This window comes from Triticum dicoccoides, chromosome 2B, assembly GCF_002162155.2.
Source record: "Triticum dicoccoides isolate Atlit2015 ecotype Zavitan chromosome 2B, WEW_v2.0, whole genome shotgun sequence".
Classification (NCBI taxonomy): Eukaryota; Viridiplantae; Streptophyta; class Magnoliopsida; order Poales; family Poaceae; genus Triticum; species Triticum dicoccoides.
Window position 1 is genome coordinate 380,945,355 of NC_041383.1, and position 24,782 is coordinate 380,970,136.

Consider the following 24,782-nt stretch of genomic DNA (forward strand, 5'->3'; position numbering starts at 1 on the left):
TGATTACATAACGCCACCATCATTGGAGACCCCCACAAAAATTGCAGGAAATCATCGATTCGACCCTTATTTTAAGGTAAATTCAGAAACTATTCGTTAGCTATCTAGGCTATATGATATGCCATTTATTAGTACCTGTCACTATATAGGATTGTATGGAGCTATCGATGGTACACATGTGCGAGCAGGTGTTACCAAAGATGTGGAGCATTCTTTTCGGGGTAGGAAGGCCTTCACCACTCAAAATGTGATGGCAGCGGTAGATTTTGATCTATGCTTCACATATGTGTTAGCTGGTTGGGAAGGGTTAGCACATGATGCAACTGTTTTAGCTGATGCATTAACACATGAGAGGGGCTTACAAGTACCACCGGGTAAGAAGTTGCCTAGGATACAAAATTGTCCATTTGTTATTACCTTACAAGAACCATTGTCACCAATTATTGTTTTTTTAGGCAAGTTCTACCTAGTTGATGCTGGCTATGGAGCAAAGCCTGGGTTCTTACCCCCTTTTCGTGGTGTGAGGTACCATTTGAACGAGTTGGGCAACAATCCAGTCCAAAATGATAGGGAGCTGTTCAACCTTAGGCACTCATCTCTATGAGTGACGGTAGATTGATGAATTTATTATACCGGAAGTGACATGGACCACCCAACCAATTCGAACATCAAGGCAACAAGCAAGTGACATTAGGGCCGTGGTAGACCATAGGATGCAAATGGCAGCCCAAATGTGGGAAGATAGACAACTAATGTATGCTAATCTATGAGTGTGGCACACTCCATGTATTTGAACCTTATATTTGTGATGTTTATGCAACTACATTTGAATTTATTTGATGGCTGGACAGATTGTATCATTTACTAAATTTGAACCATGTATTTGTGATGTTTATGCAAGTACATTTGAATTTATTTGATCGCTGGACAGATTCTATCATTTACTAAATTTGAACCATGTATTTGTGATGTTTATGCAAGTACATTTGAATTTATTTGATGGCTGGACAGATTGTATCTTTTATTATTTGGACAGAAATGGAGAGTGTTGAAGCTGCAAGTGCAAACTCCGGGAGAGTTGGGATCATTGTTTGGACCAATGCCATGACAAAAACCATGCTTGGTTTTTTGACTAGTCTTGTTGCTGATGGGAAGAGAATGTCAAGTGGCTTCAGGGACGTGCATCATAGACAATGTGCTATTGTTTTGAACAAGCAATTCAAGCTTTCTGTCACCGGAGAGCAAGTCAAAAACCATCTCAAGAAGTGGAGGAAGATTTGGACGAAGGTGGTCAATTTGAAGAATTTAAGTGGAGCTCTATGGGATGAAGATACTTGCACAATTAGGCTCAGCGAGGAGCACTATGCAGGGCATTGTATGGTATGCTTCTCACCCTACAAATCTGATGTCGTTTTATGTTTGCATTATGCTAATCATTTTGCACAATGTTTGCAGACCCACAAAGCTGATGCCCCCTTCCTGAATACCCCAATTGAGCACTATCATGCCATGGCTGCCATTTATGGGACAATTGGGGCCAAGGGGCTGAATGGCAGATCTGGCAATGATCTTCTTTTCATTGATCTTGAAGACGAGGAGAACAGTGAGGTCAACACGTCACCAAATGTTGGTGAATCTTCTATCCCCAAAGCACCACCAAAAAAGAAGGCTAAGGTAAAGCATGTTCCTGAAGATCCACTTAATTTAATTCTTAAAGATGGGTTCAAACTTGTGGCTGATGCGCTTGTGAAGTCTAGTGGAGATGATGATGACATACCATATGACCTTTGGGATGTAGTCTCCACATTGCCAGATTTTAATGAAGAGCACGTAGCCCACTACTATGCGCATCTTGTGGACAACCCAAAGACTGCAAGAGCCTTCATGAAACTTTCCCAAACCAACAAGTCTGTTTGGGTGAGTAGGTATATCAAGAAGAACTTCTAAATTCGATATGGTTGTATGGTTGTCAAGTATGTGAACCTGACATGTATGCTTCCTAGTGCACTTTGGTTGCTTTTGGAGAGAACTAGGCGTGTGTGGCTGTCAAGTATGACTTGGACATGTATGGCTTTATTGCACTTTGCTTGCTTTTGGAGAGCTTCATATGTGAACTACACATGTATGGTTGTCAAATGTGTTTAACTATTTGACCTTGTTGAAATATATGTTTTATGTGTTGTCATTTATATGTTAAACTTGTCAATATATATTGTTATGTTGTTTTTTTTGAAAATATAAATGACATGCTGCCGAAATTTATAAATTTATGTCATTTCATTTTACACTCCGTACTTCCAACCAAACACCGAAACGGAACCAACCCATTACTCTCTTTTGCTCCTACCAAACACAGAAATGGAATGGACCCGTTCTTCTGAAACGGAACCATTTCATTCCATGACAGTTGGTTCCACGACCAAACACACCCTAACAAGCGTTCCCTCTGTATCTGTGGCGCGAAACTTTCATTCCCCCAATCTCCCCCAAAAATCCCGAAGAAGCTTCCTAGTGGTAGCGGCAATCGGCGATGGTGTTCCTGCAGCGCAGCAACCCGCGAAAGCGGCCACCACCGGCGCCCACAGCACCCGGGCCGCCGCCGCCGCCGCCGTCGTTAGCGACATCGTCCGCGCCCACCCCGGCCGAACCCTCCGTCGTCGACGCGGCGGCCGCGCTCCTTGCGGACGCCGGCTGCACGCTCCTCGTCCCGCCGCACCTGCCCCCTTCCCTCCCGTCGGCCCCCACCTTCGTACCCCGCCTCACCCGCGCGCTCGCCGCGGACCCCGTGGCAGACCTCCCCGCGCGCCTCCTCGCGGGGCTCGCCGCCTTCGCCGAGTCCCCCACGCGGCTGCGCCAGCTACTCCTGCCCACCTCCCCGCGGTCGCAGAGCCTGGCGCGGGTTCTCCTCTCCGTCCCCGCGCTCCAGCCCGGTCTCCTGGGGCTCCTCCTCGACAAGCTGCCCGAGCACTTCGACGACGACGCGCTCGATGGGGTGCCTCTGCAGGACGACGTGGGGAGGCTTATCGTTGCTCAGTTCCGCTGGCTTGATTTCCTTGTCGATGCCGACACCTTTGTCACCAAGCTCGTGGAGGTGCTGTCGGTAGCACCACCCCGGCTCAAGAAGGAGATCATCGGTTCGATCCCGGAGATTGTGGGCGACCAGAGCCATGCTGCTGTGGTCTCCGCTCTGGAGAAGTTGCTGCAGGAGGACTCCCAAGTCGTGGTTGCTGTGCTCGACACTTTGTCAAACCTTAACCTCGACGCGCTGTTGCAGGAGCAGGTGATTGTTGCAACGATTTTCTTTCTTCTTGTTTTGTGTATGATGATGTACATTGTGGCTTAACAGTTGTCTTGTGCTGTGGGAATATTTGAAGGCGGTTACAGTTGCAATATCATGCATCCGGACGATTCATGCAGATCAGATGCCACACTTACTCAGGTTCTTGTTGCTGTCTGCCACACCAGCCAATGTTGGCAGGATTATATCGCAGATCCGCGAGCAACTGAAGTTTGTTGGTGTGGTGGATCCACGTGCTGCTCGGAGCAAGAAGCTGAAAGGGAAGGCATCAGCAACTAACACTGATGGGGCAATCCTTGATGCCTTGAGATCAGGCCTCCGGTTTAAGAATGTAGGGTATCTTAATCTACACTGTATCTCGAAATGCAGCACTGCACGTTGGAGTTTCAACTGGAATTTGCTTTGTTATTGATGCAGATGCTTTGTGAGGCCTTCTTGAAGGAGTTGAAATTAGTTGACCATGCAAGGGATCACAAAGTGATTGATGTTTGGCTCATCATGCTCATATATGCCAATGGGGGTGCTCTGCAGAAAAGTGCTGAGAAAATACTGAAATCCAAGATCTTACAAGGATATATCCGGGAGACATTGTTTCACCAATGCATTCATGGAAATACTGAATTAGTAAAGGTCAGTTCTTCGGTATCTCGTAATGACTGTCAAGTGACCATGTATGTTTGCCTACCCATGCTGACTGAGACATAAAAACTTGCACTAGGACCATTTTATGTCATATCTCTCAGTGAGTGATTACCTCTTGGCTTGCAAGGAAGACAAGGCTAGAGAATTTGCTACCTATTTGTTCACGGCTTTGTTTGAAGAATTCAGTGATACTTTCTCCAGGCAAGAGGTACCCCTTTGTTGCCAACACTTGTGTTTGCTGTCGTGAATGTACTGAAAATCAAGAACTTACCAATGTAGGCAAATTGGGTTAGTATGCACTGTTGATTTTTGAAAAAAGTAATTTCCCTATAATTCAGGATTTCAGATAGGCTGTTTACCGAATTTTGTTGCATATCACATATATTTACATTTTTTTTGGTGAAATAAAACTTGAACATGCTCTACTAAATGAGCTAATGAACATAATTCTTGGAAGGGCTGTTTAGAAATTCTGATTCTGATACTGCTTCCTATTTCGTATAGTTTTACTGTTTTCAACCAGTTGGCTTGCATTTGAGAACTAATTAACTAATTCAAAAAGTAATCTGTGCAATCGTCGTCGTAGTTGCCAAAATACCACTGTTGTGCCAATGAAACATCTGAGTGATAAGGTTCTGTGTTGTCACTTGTCAGATTAGCTGCAGTAGTACCATTTAAGGTGGTGATTGGACAGCTATTGGTTTGTAGCTGAATTTTTCTACATTTATCTGCAAACTATAAGGCTTAGGTAGACTATCATCCTTCTGTTGGGAAATCCATCCAATTAAACTTTCTTGGCGCATATACCAGTTTCTCTTATGTTTCATACCCAGTTTTCTGTCCTTTATATATTTTGTCTGTTCTTTGTTTGGTAATGTCCTACCATTTTGTGCAGCTCGTAGGCTCATTGATAACTCATATAGGTTCTGGGGTCAGTTACGAAGTTTCTTCTGCTTTGGATATTATGATTTCTTTGACATCCAACAACTCTGAGGAACTCATCCCTATAGCTTCACATATAACTGGTATTGTTATTTCTGAAGTCTTATGTATTTAGTGCTTGCTACTGAGGAATAATTTGAATTACATTGACTTTTACTACATAGGTATTTTAGATTATCTGGAGAGTTTTCATGAAGATAATCTTCGAAAGGTTTGTGAAATATTTTTAATCCGTTACTCCTATTTTTTCCTCATCATAAACATCGGTTATGAAAAAAGTAGGTTTACGAGATCTTCTGTCAATTGGCACTGGCTGCTGGCTTCAATACTAGTTCAGGTGGCTCTTCTGTTGCTAATGAACTTCTTATGGTAGTGAGAAAACAGGTATGATTACATTTATGACTAGGCTCATCCAAGAAGGCTTTTTAGGGTTTATGGCTTTCAATTATTGTTTTCCGTGTCTGCTTGCATTTTGTAGGTTAGCAATCCAGATATGAAGTATAAGAGAATGGGAATAATTGGGGCTTTAAGGATAGTTTCAGCTATTGCAGATGCAAATGCTGCTGTGAACTACTCATCATCTCAGGTTTGCTTGGTCATGATGAAATTCAAGATAAATGTTGCTTTCGTGTTAAAACAACCATGCTGAATGATTCTGTCACTTTTTGACCTCCTGGGTATAAAAATACATTTGTATGTAAATGCTAGCATTTACAGGAGCATCTGTAGCAGCACCTATTTATCTTTAAAATTAGCCAAAAACTTTTAATGTCCTGTGCTAGTTCATTTGAAAGTGATACTTGTACGATATAAATCATGACATTACTTACTAGACAGTAAGAGTTTCCTACTGATAATTAAAGAAATACTCTGTTAGTTAGATGCTTCAAAAATAACATGAGCAGTGGACAAAGTAGTACCATGGTTTTATACAAGTGAAGCAAGCATCAGCATTAAGAACACACACCTAAATTGTATACCTAACCTGGTGCTGGATTCCCTTTTTTGTCTCAAGCTGTGCTTCTTGCATCTAAAATATCCGAGTGAAAGCAATAATGAAGCGTCTCAACCCCCTGATCGGGAGCCCGCGATGTTTATATAGATTGTAAACGTGAAGTACAAGGCAGTCCGTTGTTGTAACCGGACAGAATACAAGAGAGAGAGGAGATCGGGATAAAGGGAGTTGTAATAGGACAGGAGATCCCCTAGATATTCAGGTGTGAGGCGCAAGACAGGAACCCTTGACGACTCCACATTAACATGTTTAACACCCTCCCTTAATCTGAACTGCGCAAGTTTAGATTACGCTTAAACTCCTCAAACGGCCTTGTAGCCAGTGCCTTTGTAAACCTGTCAGCAACTTGATCCTTCGAGTGAACAAATCGAATGTCTAATTCCTTGTTAGCAACTCTTTCCCTCACGAAGTGATAATCGATTTCAATGTGTTTAGTACGTGCATGAAACACAGGATTAGCTGACAAGTATGTCGCACCAAGATTGTCACACCAAAGACAAGGTGTCCGAATGTTATATATGCCAAGTTCCTTAAGACTTCACCCAAATAATTTCTGCTGTTGCATTGGCAAGTGCTTTGTATTCTGCTTCAGTACTAGATCTGGAAACTGTGGCCTGTTTCTTTGCACACCAAGAGATCAAGTTGGGACCAAAGAACACTGCAAAGCCACCAGTTGATCTTCTGTCATCCAAGCAACCTGCCCAGTCAGAATCAGAGAAGGCACTAACAAGAGTGGATGGTGACTTACTGAAGGTTATACCAACACTTAGAGTGTTTTTCACATATCTCAGTATACGTTTGGCTGCCGTCCAATGAGCAGTGGTTGGTGCATGAAGATACTGACAAACCTTGTTTACTGCAAAGGAGATATCAGGCCTGGTGAGAGTCAAGTACTGAAGTGCACCCACCAGACTTCTGTATTTGGTGCCATCCTCTTGATTCAAGAGTTCTCCTTCAACAAGTGTGAGTTTCTCTGAACTAGACAAAGGTGTTGGGGCAGGTTTGCAACCCTGCAACCCAACTCTCCTCAAAAGATCTGTAGCATACTTTTCCTGAGAAAGATGAAGACCACCTTCTTTGTTTCTCTTGACCTCAATGCCAAGGAAAAAATGCAAGTCACCAAGATCCTTAAGAGCAAATTCTTGGTTCAAATTTGACAAGAGGGCTGTCACTGCTTCATTAGATGAGCTTGTGACAATAATATCATCAACATAGATAAGCACAAAAGCTGAAGTGTTTGACTTATTGTAAATAAACAGTGATGTGTCAGATTTTGAAGGAGTGAAACCAAGTTGTTGTAGTTTTGTACTCAACCTAGAGTACCATGCTCTGGGGGCTTGCTTCAGTCCATAGAGTGATCTGTCAAGCCTGCATATGTGAGACGGTTTGTTTTTGTCCTCAAACCCAGGAGGTTGCTTCATGTACACTTCCTCTTCCAGAACACCATGAAGAAACGCATTCTGCATGTCTAGCTGTCTAAGACTCCATCCTCTAGACATAGCAATGGATAGAACAAGACGAATGGTAGCAGCCTTAACAAGAGGACTGAAAGTATCTTCATAATCTATGCCATACCTCTGTTTAAAACCTTTTGCAACAAGCCTGGCTTTATAACGATCAATCGTGCCATCAGACCTTCTTTTGATCCTGAACACCCATTTGCAGTCAATCACATTTTTACCTTGCCGTGAGGGAACTAAATGCCACGTGTTATTCTTCTGAAGAGCATGATATTCATCCTCTATAGCCTTTTTCCAACTAGGATCAGCAAGAGCTTCCTTATATGTGCGGGATTCTCCTGTGGAAGCAGCCAAACCAAATTTAACTTTATAATTTGTAGGTTGAATCACACCTGCACGGAGACGTGTACGAGGTGGTGTAGCAACAGCATGCGTTGGCGCAGAAGATCCAGACGCAGCAGCATCAACAGAACCGGCAATCTCCCCCTGGATCGGGGCTGGCGATCCCGAGGAACCAGGCACAGGATCTTCTGCGGCCTGCGGAACCATAGGAGAAGACGGGATGGCCACAGAGGATCCGGGCGGGGCGGAATCCAGCTGGGAGCGCGCGTCTAGTGCGGTTGCCGCAGATGGGGCCCGCCGGGTGTAGACCCGAGGTTCAGCCGGGAACCTGGTTGGTAATGCGGGCTGGCACGGGATTGGCGCGGAGCAGGCGCAGGCGCAGGCGCAGGATGGGACGAAGGAGCGGATCCCGGCGCAGATCCTGTCGGCCCTGGCACGACTGGAAGCGCAGATCCCGAAGACGATTGCAGCGGCTCCATCATGACAGCTACAGGGCGCAATGGAGCACTGTTTTCAGCAGAAATGGCACCGTTTTGGACCCCGTTTTCAGCACATTCTTCACCTGTAGCAGCAGACTCAGATGACAGATTAGAAGAATTAGTCAAATTTAAGTTAGTACAATCATTGAGTTCCACAGGAGGAATGCCGGATAGATGGGATGGGAGGAGAAGTATTTCCTTTAGAAGGAGAGCTCCGGCATTCGGATGAAGTTTGGCAAACGGGAATTGAGCTTCATCAAATACAACATCACGGGAGATGTACACACGACCGGTGGGCACATCAAGACACTTGACACCTTTATGTTGTGCACTATAACCAAGAAAGACACACTGTTGAGATCGAAACATAAGTTTTCGAGAGTTGTAGGGACGAAGGTTTGGCCAACAGGCACACCCAAAAACACGAAGTGTATTATAATCTGGTGTGACGCGAAGAAGACGTTCAGTGGGGGTTTCATTGGCAATAGTGCGACTAGGCCACATATTGATAAGATGTACTGCAGTGAGAAACCTTCGTCCCAAAATTTTACTTCAACAATGTGTCGATGTTTCCGTTCAGCGGAGCCGTTTTGTTGGTGAGCATGCGGGCAGGACATGTGATGAGGAATTCCTATCTTTTGAAAAAAAGAATTAAGCTTCTCATATTCACCATCCCAGTCTGATTGCATGGCAAGGATTTTGCGATCAAACTTTCGTTCAACAAGTGCTTGAAAGTTATGAAAAACTTGGAAGACGTCACAACGTTTTTTAAGAAGATATATCCAGGTGTATTTGCTATAATCATCAATGAAACTCACATAGTAAGAGTGTCTACCAACGGAGGTGGGTGCCGGACCCCAAACATCAGAGAAAATAAGTTGCAATGGCTGAGTAGACACACTAGTAGAAATAGGATAAGGCAACTGATGACTTTTTGCTCTTTGACAAGAATCACAAATAGTTTCTAAATTTCGCTCACCAACAACTGGAAGTTTATTTTTACTAAGAATTTGATGAACAGTAGCAAACGAGGGATGACCTAAACAACTGTGCCACCTTTCAGCAGAAAGCTTGATGGCACCATAGACTTGTTTGTTGAACTGACAATATTGAGGAAGCAGCGCATAGAGTCCTTGCACACATGTACCCCTATGGAGAGCTCTCTTCGTGACCTGATCCTTGATCAAAAAGAAGAACGTGTGAAACTCAAGAAATACATTATTATCAAGAGCAATACGATGGATGGAAAGAAGAGTTTTGGAAGCATTGGGTACATGCAAGATATCTTTCAGAACTAGATTTTTATGTGGAGTTTCGATAATTGATTGACCAATATGACTAATCTTCATACCTGCACCGTTTGCTGCGGTGTAAATTTGATCGTGGCCGCGGTATTTTTCTTGCATCATCACCTTGTCGAGTTCTCCGGTGATGTGATTTGTTGCACCCGTGTCTAAGTACCAATTGGTATTGACACCATACGATGCATCAGCTACAGCAGCAACTTTTTTCTTTTGGGATGTGTCATCAGCATAACGCCAATCACAATCTTTGGCGATATGGTTGGTTTTTTTGCAAATTTGACAACGACCTTCATACCCTTCATACCCCTGAAAGTTGTTGCGCGCTCTGTTGTTGCGTCGAGGAGGGTAGCCGCCGCTGTTGTTTCCCTGGTGATAATGGCCACCGCCACCACCACCACCATAGTGGCTGCTGCCACCATTGTTGCTGTTGTAGCCGCTAGGATTGTAGCCAGAATTGTTGTAGCCGCCGCCGCCGTTGTTGTAGCTACCACCGCTGCCACCTGGACGAGATCCGCCACCACCACCACCCTTCTGCTGACCACGAGAGCCTTTGTTGGGTCCCTGGCGGCCGCGAGAAGCAATGTTAGCGGAGGACTTGAAGTTGCCAGTGCCTGTCCCATGGAACATCTCGACGCGCTGGTCGAAATTGGCTACCATGGCGAAGAGGTTCTCGACGGTGACTGGATCAGTACGTGCGTCCAAGGCGGAGATGATGGGCTGATACTCCATGTCAAGCCCCGTGAGGATGAACGACACCAGCTCGTCCTCCCCGATCGGTTTGCCTGCTGCCGCAAGCTCATCCGAGAGAGCACGCATGTGCCCCAAGTAGGTTGCCGCCGGCTGGTTGCCCTTCTGGGCGTTGGTGAGCATGTTGCTCAGGGCCGTCCAAATCGCATGTGATGTTTCCATCGATGCAACTTGAACCAGCACCTCCTTGGAGAGATTTCGAAGGAGATATGCGACGATCTGTTGATCTTGAATTAACCAGGGGGCATAGGCAGGGTTGGTGATCACCTGATCATTGCCGTCCTTGTCCTTGGTGGTGATGATCTTGGGAGGTTCTGCCGTGGTTTGGTCGATGTAGCCATACAGGCCGGCGCCCATTATCTGGGATCGCGCCTGGGCTCGCCAGAGGACATAGTTCGTCCGGGTGAACGGCTCGGAGACGTTGTAGTTGAGGCCGGAGGAGACCGGAGCGGCAGAGGTAGACATGGCAGCGAGATGGGTTTTGGGAGATCGATGAGGAGAGGCTAGACGTGGTGGAAGAAACCTGCTCTGTATACCATGAAAGCAATAATGAAGCGTCTCAACCCCCTGATCGGGAGCCCGCGATGTTTATATAGATTGTAAACGTGAAGTACAAGGCAGTCCGTTGTTGTAACCGGACAGAATACAAGAGAGAGAGGAGATCGGGATAAAGGGAGTTGTAATAGGACAGGAGATCTATCCCTAGATATTCAGGTGTGAGGCGCAAGACAGGAACCCTTGACGCCTCCACATTAACATGTTCAACACCGAGATCACGGCAGCTACCTTTTCCGCCTTCATGAAATACTGGTGTTGCTTTATTAGTTATAAATTTGTTTTGTTTGGCAGCAACCAAATTGTGAGGAGGCCCTGGGACTGCTAAATATGACTGTTAACTCCTGCAAATTTGTGACGTTGCCCTTAATTCTTCTCTATGATGAATTATCTGCTTTATTTGAGAGCAATGTTCTTCATTCTGCAATTATTGAGTGGTAAGCATAAAATGGTTGCTACTGCATGCGGAAAAAGGAGACAATCCATGTTTCTTCATGTAAGATAGCTCATTTCACTAACTGGCCTTTTCAGGGTTGGAGAACATGTTGCAGAATTTGATACCCTTTTTCTTGCTGATCTTGAGGATGGCCAGCTATCAGAAAAATATCTCTGCGAGAGCATTGAAGGTTAGCAAGATGCTTTGACAGTTATGTACATTTCTACTTGACACATGATGAAAGTACAAGTGTAATTGACAACACATTGGTTTCAGGGGAATTATGGATGAACTTGGATGGAAATATCTCCCCAGTATGCGTAAATATTTTGCCACTAGTGTCCACCTCGCAACAAAGGTACAATTCTAGCTGTTAAGGCCTTAATGGTCATTATTTGGTTGGTACTTGGTTACTAACTAGTCTGAATATGACCTATACTGGTCTATTATAATACTGTTATGTATGCTCATACCAGGTCTCAAGCCTGCTTGCAGATCCTTCCTTCCCAATTTCTACTTCTAACTACCGTAAGTGCCATAGCCTTGTAATCCAGCATGTCTTAATGGTCAAACTAACTTTCTTGTTTATATCGAAGATTGAACGTTCAGGAAGTGAAGGCTCACTTGGTGGAATAAATGCACTCCTTGGCTGTCCTTTGCATCTTCCCTCTACAAAGGTTATACCGCTCAGTCTGCTCTCTAGAAACTTGAAGCGATACCCCTAACTTGTTAATTATACAGGAACACCATTCTTTTAAGTCTTAGTTTTGTTGCATTATGTATCTTAAATATTATTCTGCAACCTGCCTTTGCTCCGCCAGAACACACACAGAATGGTGCCACAAATAAATTGCAAGTTTCTCTAGAACTGACGAAAAGTTTCTCTAGAACTGGCCTACATGTAATCAACAATACTATAATAGTTTCTCATAATAAATGGTAAATCACAAATTCTGGGTTAATATAACCAATCTCTACCATTCATATAAAAAAATTATCAAACTGCAGATGTCAAGGGTTCAAAGTTGTTTTGAAAAGCATAACAAATGCAAATATATTAGTGCAAATGTAACTTCCAAAATTAGTTTTATACTATCAGAGAGATGTCCTTCCGTGACTGAAAAATAATTAATCTTGGTTTGGATTTGAGAACCGACAGAACCTGGATGAATCTAGATGGGGAAGCTTGTCAGCACTGGAGAAAAAAACAGTGTGTCACTCACTGTACTTTGCGATAAACTGGATTAGGGAGTTGGTATGTTTTGAATCTTCTGGTTTTACTGACTAAACGCTTGAAATTATATGATATCTATATCTGAAATTGGTGGCATCATTGGCAGCTTAATGCTTTCAGCACACAAGTTGCGGCCAGAGTTGATAATGTGTCACAAAGAGTAAGGGATGAGACAGCAGTTAAACTTTTGAAGCGTCTGAGAAATCTAATGTGAGTGTATTGCTTGAACAGTGATGAGAGTACCATATCTACTACACCTGGATAGATATTGCATGCTACTTGTACTGTATTCATCATCATTTATCAAAGAACCAACCTTTCACTAAATACTACTCCCTCCGTTCTTTTTTATAAGACGTTTTAGCCAGTCCGCTTTGAACTATTTTGGGCGTGTCTGAAATGTGTAAAACATCTTATGAAGGAGAACAGGGGGTATTAATGGGGGATTGGATGGTGAATTTTTGTACTGTTTCTTTAAAATTTCTGATTCAAGCATGTCAGGCAAGTTTTTTCATCTGTGCTTGTCAATAAATATTTTTAAGTCTGAACAGAAACATTCTATTACAGTTTGCATTAGATGTTAGAGAGCTTAATAAAGAAAAAGGAACATGTATGACTTGATATGTCTAGGATTATCATGTCTAGTGCACCCGCCATAATATTATGACATGATTGCCAAATGCACCTGACTTCTTTTGTTGAAAAAAAATGCAGATTACTCGAGATTTTGTTAAACACCGTTCTTAAAATTTATCCTCTATCTCTACCTGAGCTGCGATATCTTGGGAATTATTCTGGGTCAACTAGCAGCAGCAAGTTCAACACTGGGAAGAAAATGGGGGAAGACAACATGGAGGGCCCATCTTCCAACAAAAGACAAAAGGGCCGCAAGGACAAAGCAGCTTCAGATAAATTGAATTCTGATGAGAAGCTCAAACAATCTACGATACTGGATGCTTTTAAAAGAGCAGGTGTAACGATCACCCAAGAAACAAAGAAAGCATCTTCACGACCATTGCCAAGTGGAATGACGTCGAAGGATGTTGAAAGCGAGGCTAATAATCCTGGTGAGCTTGGGCATATAGATTTGATGGCAGCACCAGTTCAGCTGGATATGCAAAGATTTAAATTCAGAACACTCCATGTGAATTGTTTATCCTTATTAAAGTATTCAGAGGTATGCATTTGTTCAGTTTGACTTAATTCTTCGATTCTTTTAAAGTTTTATGGTCAAGTTCTCATTTATATATTTTACAGTTTCAAGATTCAACTTATCCATATCATGAATCTGAGGTACTTGATTTCAACCACATAATATATAGCTACTAAAGTATGGTGTCATTATTGAGGTTTTTCTGTTTTCGTTATTCAGCTGCCTTTATATCTCTATCTTCTACGTGATCTAAACAACAAACTAGATCATGTAAACCCATCAAGCAAGCCATTTTTTAATAATTCTCAAGCAAAATCCACTCGCGCTCATTGCCAAAAGAGCACAGAAGATCTTCTTAGCAAAATCCAGCCACTATTCTCGAGTCTACGGAAGCATCTAGATGGATCAGTTTCAATGATGAAAGACAGTAAGCTTTGATTATCCTTTTCTGCTTCTAGTTCCTTCTATCGTGAATAGTATGAATTTTTTACAATACTACAATGCATTGTACTGCTGTACCCCTCCTTTCCTTTGCTTTGATCAATAACACAATGGGGCACTACTATTGCTATGTAGGATCAGATAGCAGCCCAGACAACTGGAGTTCACATTCGGATTCAGCAGGAAACCCGCACATACCATACGTGATGGTCTCCAAGTCTTCAATAGCCACTTCCGTATTTAAGGAGGTTCTTGGCTGCTACAGGAAGGTTGTAGCATGGATATCTTTTTCTTACTTCTGATAGTAAAGATGACTCAAATTGTAGCATTAACATAATATGGCACCTTTTGCAGCTACTTGGCACGCCAGATCTATTAAATCAAGCAAATATGTCAGCTCTGAAGGAGCTGCTACAGACTTTCCAGCCAACTGAAAATTTCGATGATGATCTTTCTGAGTTCCGTCCACCTCTGGTCCCTAGTAATGTTGATTATCTGTACTGTGGGGCATTTAAAATGTTTGAGGCTATTATGGATGCAGGTAATCAGCAGTTGCAATCTGTGCCAACTGCCAAAAGTGATTCTCCATGTCTTACTGCAGTGACCTTTTTCCTAATCTCAATACCATGTCTTACTGCAGTGTGTTTGTTCTCACACATTTTGGCCTCTGACGTGCTAATTACCATGCAATCTATTTTAAATTCCATTATCGTGCTGTTGGAAAAATCTGGGGAATCAAATGGGAAGAATATGCATGTAGGATGCTCCAAAGAGATTGTTCCCTTGGTAAAGAAGCAGCTTGGGTTATCAGCTCATAAGCTGCTAACTTCTGATTTCCCTAATGAAGATACTGAAAATGGATGGCAGAGTAAAGTAAGCTAAAACATTTTTTAACATATAAATGTGCAACGCCTATAAGCATGCATGACTAATTCCTAAGAGGCTAACAAGTTCCATGTTTATTGCTTGTCAGGGTGATCTTATACCAAGGATATTACAAATATACCTCAGGAATAGTGAGTCGACTTCAGTTCTGCTTGATGAGCTGGCTTGCTTGGTGTTGCCTCAGGTGGTCCATCTTGATTTGTTGGGTCATGTTATCAGAGTCGATATCAATTGGGTTGTTGTTCTTTTCGCCTTGGAACACTCATTTTTAGAATTTTATTCCATCATTGAAGGTAGCTTCGCTCAAAAGTAAAAGTACCACCCAAGAACTGTCGCATGGGTTTCCAACATTGTGTTCTTCCACTTTCCACTCGTGGTACCGTGTGCTGGTAAGTATCTGATGTCCAGAGCATTTTCAAATATCCGATATTTATTTGTTTTCTCTTGTATTTTTTGGGTTACTAATGCAGCATGAGGAGAATCTTGGGAATTTTAACAAGATGGTAAGTTGTTTTACACATTCTACACTTAGTTGCTAATATTTACCCTACTGTCAGCACTATGTTGCATTTGCTGTCTCTAAACATATTAAAAAGTATCCCTTAATGTTTGAGCAAGTTCTTCCCTCTTCTCCAGATCAAGCAAGCCTTGAAGACTACATCACAATCAGGAGTAGCAGTGGAAAATGTTATGGATGAAATTGTCAAATCAGTAAACGTGTTTGTGTCTCTGACAAATATATGTAAGATTCACGAGAAGGTAAGTTGCAATAAAGTCACTCTTGTAGAGATACTAATATAATTGATTACCTGATGCAATGGAAATGGTGTACTGTGATGTATGAGACTGCTGGTTGAAAATGATGCATCTCACATCGAATCACAAAATATAGGTTGCTATGCATGCAATGGCAGTTAAATATGGGGGGCGATTCATTGATTCATTTCTTAAAGGTGAGAACCTGTGAATTGATAAGCTTTCATATACTTTCATTAGGTGTGTATTCTTATTGCTGCCTTTGAGTGAAAACATGTTCAGTTTAACGCTCCTTTTTATTTTTGCTGCAGCCTTCAACTTTCTGGAGACGCAGTTTGGGCAACGTGGCGACGATATAGTTCAAATGGTAAATAACTGTAAATGTTATTTGTTACTTACTTCTTTTAGCACCACTCAATAGCTGCCTTTTGTCCTGCCAAATTACAGTGGCTGTTTACTGTTAGTACTGACGAGTAAAACTTATGCAGATAAAAGAACTTCAGAAAGCGACAAGAATAATCCAAACTATATGTGCAGAGGCAAAGGTAGAATTGATAACCTTTTAATTCTCACCAGGCACAATCGATAATATTTGATCATCGATGTTCATACCATAAATTATGTGTTCCATGCTTAGAAAAGTATTTTGATGTTTAGGGTTACAAGCGAACAATGATCACGAGCAAGATACCTGCCACAAAGAGATCCATGGAGCGGTTTCTCTTCCAAGTGAAGGCCCTCCTGGAACACTGCTCTAATGTGGAGCGTTGCTGGATTGGTAAACACTGTGATCTGATTTGCAATTTCTTCACAACTATGCCTAGCTATACACAGACTGCAGTTAGCTACGTAGTTAGTACTACTACAACACTATCAGCCATATCTCATTTGGATCTACGATTTTCAGCAATGCCAACTACTTTTCTCCATTTTGTGATAGGTAATCTGAAGCACAAGGATTTGCATGGGCATGTGGTAAGCTCTCAGGTGTATGGCGACGTGGATGACGGCCCAAATGATGCAGAACAAGAACAGATGGAGACTGATCCTGAAACTCCAGCCGACGAAAATGAACATCGTGGATGATGATGAGACAGAAAACGAGGCAACACCATTGGAGGATTGACCTCACACACGGTACCAATCTCGAAATGTCTCCAATGTAATCATATATATTGTCCCACAGATTTTACTCTTGACATGTATGTACAGTACATTGCAATGCACACCGTGCTCCCACGACATACTGAAATGCCAATTCAGAAATGTAAATCAGGGTATCATCTGCTTTGCATAGAAAGCTGGAAGTCTCAATCAGGAATTCAGGACCGCATACACAGGGCATCCTATATACAGATCACCACCATATCTCATTTCATAACATGTTATAACATAAAGCAAGTTCTTGTCACATCATAACAAAAGCCACAAGAACCAAACACGCAAACTCATAGATAGACAAACATGGCTGGAGTAAGGATGAAAGGGAAGCCTAGCATTGGTGCACTGACGACGCTGAGAGCAAGAAACGCATCAGATGGCCTTGGCTGGCGCCGCGGCGGAGGCGGAGAGGTCGGCGAGTAGCGGCTCGCTAGTGGGTGGCGCGGTGGAGTTGGCTGCGGGGGAGTCGTCGGGGTCGTAGTTGGGGTCGTAGTTGGGGTCGAGGGCACGGTCCATGGCGCGGCGGCCGGTCTCGAGGCAGGGCTTGCAGGCCATCTCGATGGTGATCCAGCCCAGCACCACCGCCGCGATCGCGATCACCGCGGTCACCACCGCCCCCATCGGATCACAACCCTCCCTTGTGCGACTCGCTGGCCAAACGCGGATCTGGAGGTTGAAGATGACTGACTGGTTACGACAGTTATTAGCCGGCTTGGTTGTCGGACTGGACGAGGATTCTGCCGGCTCGCCGAAGCTTGTGCGGATGGGCTCGCTCGTCTGGACCTGGATTTCTAGTGTACTACTGTACTGGGCCGCTTATTTAAGCTGGGCCGTGGTATTGTACAGTTGGAATGATGGAATAAAGTTAGATGTGTTTCGGAAGTGATCTTCTGAGCGCGAGCACAGGTGCTATCCTCTCCGCTCGTAGGCCTCGTGATCCACAAACACTTGCATATAGGCCCAGGCATTATTCCCGTATAGAGATTGATGAACAGTTTCCCATGGCCACGTCTGCCATGCCGGTCTTGCTCAGACGTCCACAGACAGGGTGGGCCGTTTTGGCGACGATTCTGGGCTGACACTGGCTGCTGCTCATTAATTCTCCGCACCTTACCAATCTTCCCCTCCACGATTCATTTAATCAAGCCCAATCTTTCTCCATGTCGCACCTGAGTTGGCAAAACCGAACCATCTCTGCTCAATTTCGAATTTTGAATCAAACAGAGACAGAGTTTACACACCACGCCATAAATACGTACTCAAGCTTGCATGCATTTTCTATCCCGACCAGGAATTCAGAATGCAATTCTACATGTCTGAAACAAATTCAGAATGCATGTCTTGTTTCACAAAAATTCAGTAATCAGGACACGTTCCTCGTCATGGTAATATGCATCGACAAATTATACAAAAAATTAGAAGTACAGACACGATCATAGTGCTCACAGATTCAGAATGCATGAACATGATGTAAAAACTACGGAAATCAAACATTTGCTTGGTGCGAACACTGATACTCCAACGTCGACACTAGTTTAACACTATTCTTGATCGGCCATTTTTTTTTGTCTTTCCACGCATAACAGGTACCGAATACACTCACCAACCATGAAACAAGAAGCACTTCTACTGAAGGAACTACATGAGTTCTACATTTTTCAGTTCTACAGGTTGTAGCCACTGCTCACATGCCAGTCAACCAGAAATCACCCACTTTGTGGCAGTTGTTCTGCCTGTGATCTTCAATTCCACAATTTTTGCACCTAGCCGGTTTGCAAACAGGTTTCGGGGCATCACCTCGATCAGGGCAGGTTGTCCTCTTGTGCCCTTGCCCGTGAAATATGGTGCAGAACCTGGTTCGTTTGCTCAGCCCCTCGTATGGTGCCTTCTCCCTGCTAGTTGATGGCCACCCAATTTCTTTGTGCTTCTTTGGTGCCAACAGTCCGTTGAGTCTATTCCCACTATCAGTTGCAGAAGTAGCATCATCATTCACAGTGCCCATGCCTGCAGCCCCACTTGCAACAACCATTGCCTCTTGCGCTGGCTGCTGCTAGACAACATCTCCATGTTCAGCGATCCTGTCCTCCAATCCTAATCCGTCCCTAATTTCTACAAAAGGCTGCATCTCCACCATTCATGTCCGCTTCTCCTTGTAGTTCTCCTCTGCCTCCTGGTCAAACTGAAGTCTCATGTACTTTTTCACAAACATATGCATCGGACAACCCAGAGGAACATAATTCTTCACCATGTGGTTTGCACTTTCACTTTGCTGAGTACTAGTCATCTTAGCACAGAAAGCACCTTTAAACTACGGCTTCACCCACTTGTGCCTTATTTCATAAAGTTGGGTCATGTAGTCATGAGTCTTTAAATTATATTTATCAGTCAATATCTTCCAAGCATCCTCGAATTCATCGATTGTAAGCATGTGATTCACTACCTTGTGGAACTCTACCTTGAACTCGCTCTTCTTGGTGTACAACGAACCAAGTGATTCCTTCGCTTTTTTAGGACATGCCACTTGCACCATCGGTGCGCCATCTGCGGCATCACATTTTTATGGCGACCTCCATCGAACGGTTTTGATCTGCACAACAACACAAATCATGTTAGATAAGCTTGCTCTCAGAGCATCCTTTCCGAACGTTTGTCACCAAGAGAATTTGTATAGTATAGGTTCGTACCGGTTAGAATTGTCTTAGGTGCACTTCCGCCCATCATCCTAAAGAACTCTGCGAAAACCCACTCAAAGGTCCCCACTTTCTCGTCAAGCACCAAAACCCCGGCCAGGATGATGCTCCAAAAATGATTATTCACACCTAGAGATAGACCAAATGGCATGTTGTACAGGTTTGTTTTGTATGTCGTATCGGAGGTAACTACGTCTCCGAAGAATGTGTACTGCAATCTGATGCTCCCATTTGCCCACATAAGAGTGGTTATCCGACCATCTTTGTCTGCCTGAACTCAGTATGTGAAATGTGGATCTCGTCAACCCAAATCTGCGAAAACCTCCATAGTTTTCCTAACATCATCCTCTCTCTGTTGATTTTACCAGACAGATTCTTCAGAGCTCTTTCTGTGAAAGGTACCTTCTCAATTGAACCAAAAAAACTCCCTATGATGATGTGTACTTTTGCCAGGTTCACATTGTTCTGTCGCAACTGCTCCACCAAGTTCCTGTTGTAGGCATCAATATGCTTGTGCGACGGCCAGTGTATTGTCTGGCCATATGTTGGAGACAATGAATGGTTGTGATGTTCACGATGCTTGGCCATGTACCAACCATTGTCCTTTGATCGTAGGAGTCTTATTAATGCAGGGCACTCGCACCGACACGATCTTGTGTTCTCCACCCCAGCTTTATCCTGCGAATACCGAAGTGGACGCAGCACAAATGACTCAGGTTCCATCACCATGAAGAAATCAGATCGGAGTAATAGACGTTACTACAGGAAGGGTACATATGCTTACCACACATCCACACACAATTTCTTGCATTCATTTTGTCCTCTCCACATGCATTCTACTCTTCCCGTGCCTTATTCCAAAACCCTTCTCCCATGAGTAAAGATTGTAAAAATCGTATGGCTCCCCGAGTGTATCGAAGCTTGTACCAAGTGCTGGGACAATTACAATGTTCCCCGGTTGATCAGCAAACCCCCGTATTGCCTTCTGAAGAGCGCTGGTTCGCCCAAGGCAAGGTGCCCTTCCTGGGGCAGCTGCTCCAATTCTAAACCTGCATTTTTTGATAAATCAACATGTGAGTGCATGTTTTCCATACTAATTTAGAAAACCCGATGACTTACATATGGCTGCATTCATATGTTACAACAGTAATTCACAAGCTCCGAAACTGAAATTTCAGTCCCCTATCTGCTCATATTTGAACCAACTTTCTACATAAGTAATCAACACCGTCAAGCCTTTTTTTTATTCCTGAATTCTCGTGGTACTTCGGGCTACAACAATGGTTATCTACTTCGCATGGCTTAGTACCCTATATGCAACTCAGTTAATGCAAAATTCAGACATTGTAAGCTGGACAACTATTGCAGAAGCAGAACAACCAATTCCTTCAGACTCCCTTTTAGTCGAACATGCAAATTCATCTGTCCCGGGAATTAAGTTAGTAAATCCTATGTTTTAGGTCATTTAATGATGAGGACATCAATACAATTGTTACACCCACAGCCCCTGCTGCCATACATACTTGACCAATTACTAGAGCTCGTGCACGCCAACTAAATTACCAGGTACTTTCGTTTCTTGGTAATGATTCTAATGTTCATGAGAATATGATGCTGCCTAAATTGGATACATTTGTTTTGCTTACAAATGAAAGGCCTAGCTTGGAGAAGGATGAACATTGGAGCAAGAACAAGCATGGAGATGATGGCATGCGCAAGGGGAACAAGAACGGAGTTACAAGTGATGATTTCAGGACTTTGAAGCCACCATAATGGGTGCATGAAGCCTTGGACGAAATATACAAGATGCCACTTCATAAATTTCGTCCTGAGGCTATTTTAGGTGCTGCGTCACCTTATTATTGGGCCAGGCCCATGTAATTTCGAAATACATAAGTATAGGCTATTTTTAGAGTCCGTATGTGTGGGGAAACAAGAGATAGGGTTGATTTCGGACCCCTCCACCAAGGGCCACGAAATTCCCCCCCTCTTCCTCCATATATACAGCCCTTAGGGCATCGTTTAGACTTTGGGTTTTGTTTAGATTAAAAGTTCGCCATAGCTGCAACTTCGCGTACTTCGTTTGTGTTCAACGACCAGACAAAGGCGTCACAGAACCCCACCTTGATCAATAAAGCTTTCATCTTATATTCGCAATATCCAGATTGCAATCTCAGTTTCTTGCTTGTTCTTCGTTTGCTCACAGGAAACAAACCCTCGTGGTCAGGTTGATCGTGCTCCGGCGTGGTCAATAACCTCTCGGAGTTGGTTTAGCGATTGCTAAGGCACGACTTCCTCGCACGTTCGTAGTCGGATCGTCAAAGTCGACTGCCACCAAAGCGATATCCATCATCTCATCGAAAGACGGGACACCTTTGCCTCTATCAAGTGGTATCAGATTTCCAGGTTGCTCGGTGAGATTTTACAATTTTTCGTAGTTTAGATCGAGTTTGTTCTTCATACCTACAGTCCATGAAAAAGCCACAAAAAAAATTAGGGTTAGTTCATCATATCCGAACCAATCTGAGCCTTTGCATAATCTTTTTAGGGTTTTGCTTTGTTGAATTTGCGGTTGCATCGTCGTGTCTAGTTGCTGGTCTTAGAGTCTAGTCTTTTAGAGTTTCGAGTTCTGGTCATAAGTTGTCACGCCGCCGCCGCACCATCATCATCGCCCCTGCCATCTACCACCACCGCTTATCCGCCACCGCTTCGAATCCGTATCCATATACCACCACAGCTGTCATATACCACCACCGCTGCCATCTACCACCATATATCCACCACCAATTCGAGTTCTTGTCATATTAGGTTTGTTTTCGAGATCCATCTAGATTCCGATTCGTGTTTCCTTGCCGGGGTAGGTTTCGAAAAAAAAAGAGTCCGGAAACCACCCTCCGTTTAGGCCCAAATTTTTTCGAAAATGCATTTTTCGAAAAATTTTCTAGCTATCCTATTTTTAGGTGTTTCTGAGTGTTTTGAGACAGGTGCCATTATAGGAAGTTTTTTTGACCCGTTTCCAGTTTTTGGGTCCGGGCAGTCGAAAAAAAAATTGGTCGAAAAAATTTCGTGCCCATCCTGTCAGTTTGACCTAGAAAGAGTTTTGAGACACTCGCCATTATAGTGATTTTTCGCAAAAAAAACAGCGCAAAAAAAAAACAGCGCAAAAAAAAAAGCGAAAAAAAATCCAGAGTGTGCTTTTCCCTTGTTTACGTGCCGCGCCGTGATTTTGTTGGTGTCTAGGCTCGCGTCTCTAGCACAGTCTAGCCTAGGACCAGCACAGTACCGTCGTTCAGCGTTTATTCAACTTTGCATCTCTGAATTGATTATTGCTGACCCTTTTTGCTACCATATTATAAGCCTTCCCAGCTCCACATACATCTACGTCGTGCGTTTGACTCTCCCTGATAATCGCTCTATCCAAGCTTTGAGAGTTTTTGACTACAACGGTTGCCGATCACCGCCTATTGCTGGGTAAGAACTGGTAAGAATTTGAGATTTGCTTGACGGATTTGTGACACCCACCACCACCTCTTGTTAGTAGTCTGTAGGATCATATTCTTGTGTGTTTCTATTGCTGCCAACCATGCCAGGATCACAAGCCGACGAGACTGACTGGGAGAACATGATGAATAAGGATTTGCATGATAAATTTCAGCAAATGATGAGTGGACAGGTGCAAGATGTGCTAAACAGATTTGAAGAGGCCATGGAGAAGATAGATGGCATGGAGAAGACGTTCAAAACAAAGCTCGATAACAAGTATAATGAATTGCTCGCGCGTCTTCCACCACCACCACCCGCTGCACCTAACGCACCTCTCCAACAACAACAACGACTACCTCCACATCACGAAACAGATCTCCGCCGAGCGAGCCGTGTTCCTCTTGCGTTTGGCCAAACTGTTGGTGCTGCTGTTGATACTTCTGTGGCTCCTGCTGCTGATGCGGAGGAGGATGATTATGTGGGAGATTACGAGGATGAGGTTGCTCAAAATCAGAACTACGTGCAACCACCTGCACCACAACCACCAGGTCGTCCACATGCAAATAATCACAATGGTAGGGCTTTCCCTCAGGTACGAGATCATGACCATCTTCCTAAACTGAAATTGAATATTCCACCTTTCGAGGGTAGATATGTTCCTGATATATATCTTACTTGGGAGTTAGAAACTGAACAACGATTTACATGTTTACAATATCCCGAGGAGAGACGGGTTGCCGCTGCTGTTTGTGCTTTCACTAGTTTTGCATGTGTATGGTGGTCTGAACATTGTAGATTATATCCTATTCCAACTACTTGGGCTGCTTTGAAAACTGCTACGCGTACTCGTTGGGTTCCACCATATTATCAACGTGAATTGCTTCAGAAATTACAGCGCTTAAGACAAGGAAAAAATTCTGTAGAAGAATATTATCAGGAATTACAAACTGGCATGATTAGATGTGGTATTGTTGAGGAGAATGAAGCTATGCTTGCACGTTTTCTGGGTGGATTAAATAGAGAGATTCAGACCATTCTAGACTATAAGGAGTATACTAATATCACTCGTTTATTCCATCTTGCTTGTAAAGCTGAACGTGAAGTGCAGGATCGACAAGCATTGGCGCGAACTAACTTTTCTGCAGGCCGACCTTCATCATGGACACCGCGTGCATCTTCTACTTCAACTGCACCAGCACCTCAATCAGGTGTCTCCTCCAGTCGTGATACAAGAAAACAGGCACAACCATCATTATCTGCCAAGAGCGCACCTGCTGGGCCTGCACAGAGTTCTGCTTCTTCCATGGCATCAACAGGGCACACAAGTGATATTATTTGTCGTCGTTGTAAGGGAGGAGGTCATTATGCGAGAGAATGCAAATTTCCGCGTGTGATGATTGCTACCGCGGATGGTGGATAGGAGTCCGCTAGTGACTATGATGAGGAGACTTTGGCTCTTATTACACGTGAAGAACATGGTGGAGATGATTCTGATCATGAGACGCAATACATGGCTCCTGAAGACGCTGACAGGTATGAATGTTTAGTTGCTCAACATGTTTTGAGTGTGCAGGTCACACAAGCTGAGCAAAATCAGAGGCACAATTTGTTCCATACCAAGGGAGTTGTGAAAGTACGTTCTGTGCGCGTCATCATAGATGGAGGGAGCTGCAACAACTTGGTTAGCATGGAGATGGTGGAGAAGCTTTCTCTCACCACAAGACCACATCCACATCCTTACTACATCCAATGGTTCAAC

The 24,782-nt window shown here is 43.6% G+C and overlaps 2 protein-coding genes across 2 annotated transcripts; one reads left to right on the plus strand and one right to left on the minus strand.

Annotated features, from left to right (window-relative positions):
- The first annotated feature begins 2,457 nt into the window (after nucleotides 1-2,457).
- On the plus strand, nucleotides 2,458-16,961 carry LOC119363761 (Fanconi anemia group D2 protein-like). Its single transcript, XM_037629130.1, has 30 exons — nucleotides 2,458-3,280; nucleotides 3,375-3,629; nucleotides 3,716-3,928; nucleotides 4,017-4,148; nucleotides 4,836-4,965; nucleotides 5,047-5,093; nucleotides 5,165-5,266; nucleotides 5,361-5,468; nucleotides 11,079-11,221; nucleotides 11,316-11,410; nucleotides 11,497-11,578; nucleotides 11,697-11,748; nucleotides 11,817-11,897; nucleotides 12,380-12,475; nucleotides 12,561-12,664; nucleotides 13,169-13,631; nucleotides 13,712-13,747; nucleotides 13,827-14,034; nucleotides 14,184-14,317; nucleotides 14,403-14,589; nucleotides 14,689-14,921; nucleotides 15,022-15,117; nucleotides 15,227-15,322; nucleotides 15,404-15,436; nucleotides 15,570-15,692; nucleotides 15,826-15,886; nucleotides 16,001-16,056; nucleotides 16,178-16,234; nucleotides 16,347-16,467; nucleotides 16,630-16,961. Exons 1-30 carry the CDS (start codon nucleotides 2,531-2,533, stop codon nucleotides 16,773-16,775), a joined length of 4,440 nt encoding a protein of 1,479 aa, XP_037485027.1. The 5' UTR covers nucleotides 2,458-2,530; the 3' UTR covers nucleotides 16,776-16,961.
- Nucleotides 16,962-17,038: 77 nt separating this feature from the next.
- LOC119363762 lies at nucleotides 17,039-17,612 on the minus strand. Its single transcript, XM_037629131.1, has one exon. It carries the CDS (start codon nucleotides 17,469-17,471, stop codon nucleotides 17,223-17,225), a length of 249 nt encoding a protein of 82 aa, XP_037485028.1. The 5' UTR covers nucleotides 17,472-17,612; the 3' UTR covers nucleotides 17,039-17,222.
- Nucleotides 17,613-24,782: the final 7,170 nt, after the last annotated feature.

Coding starts and splice junctions, on each gene's coding strand:
- LOC119363762 (XM_037629131.1), bottom strand. CDS start 17,471: ATGGGGGCGGTGGTGACCGCGGTGATCGCGATCGCGGCGGTGGTGCTG.
- LOC119363761 (XM_037629130.1), top strand. CDS start 2,531: ATGGTGTTCCTGCAGCGCAGCAACCCGCGAAAGCGGCCACCACCGGCG. Junction 11,222..11,315: donor CATTCTGCAATTATTGAGTG/GTAAGCATAAAA, acceptor TGGCCTTTTCAG/GGTTGGAGAACATGTTGCAG. Junction 16,057..16,177: donor GCGACGATATAGTTCAAATG/GTAAATAACTGT, acceptor AAACTTATGCAG/ATAAAAGAACTTCAGAAAGC.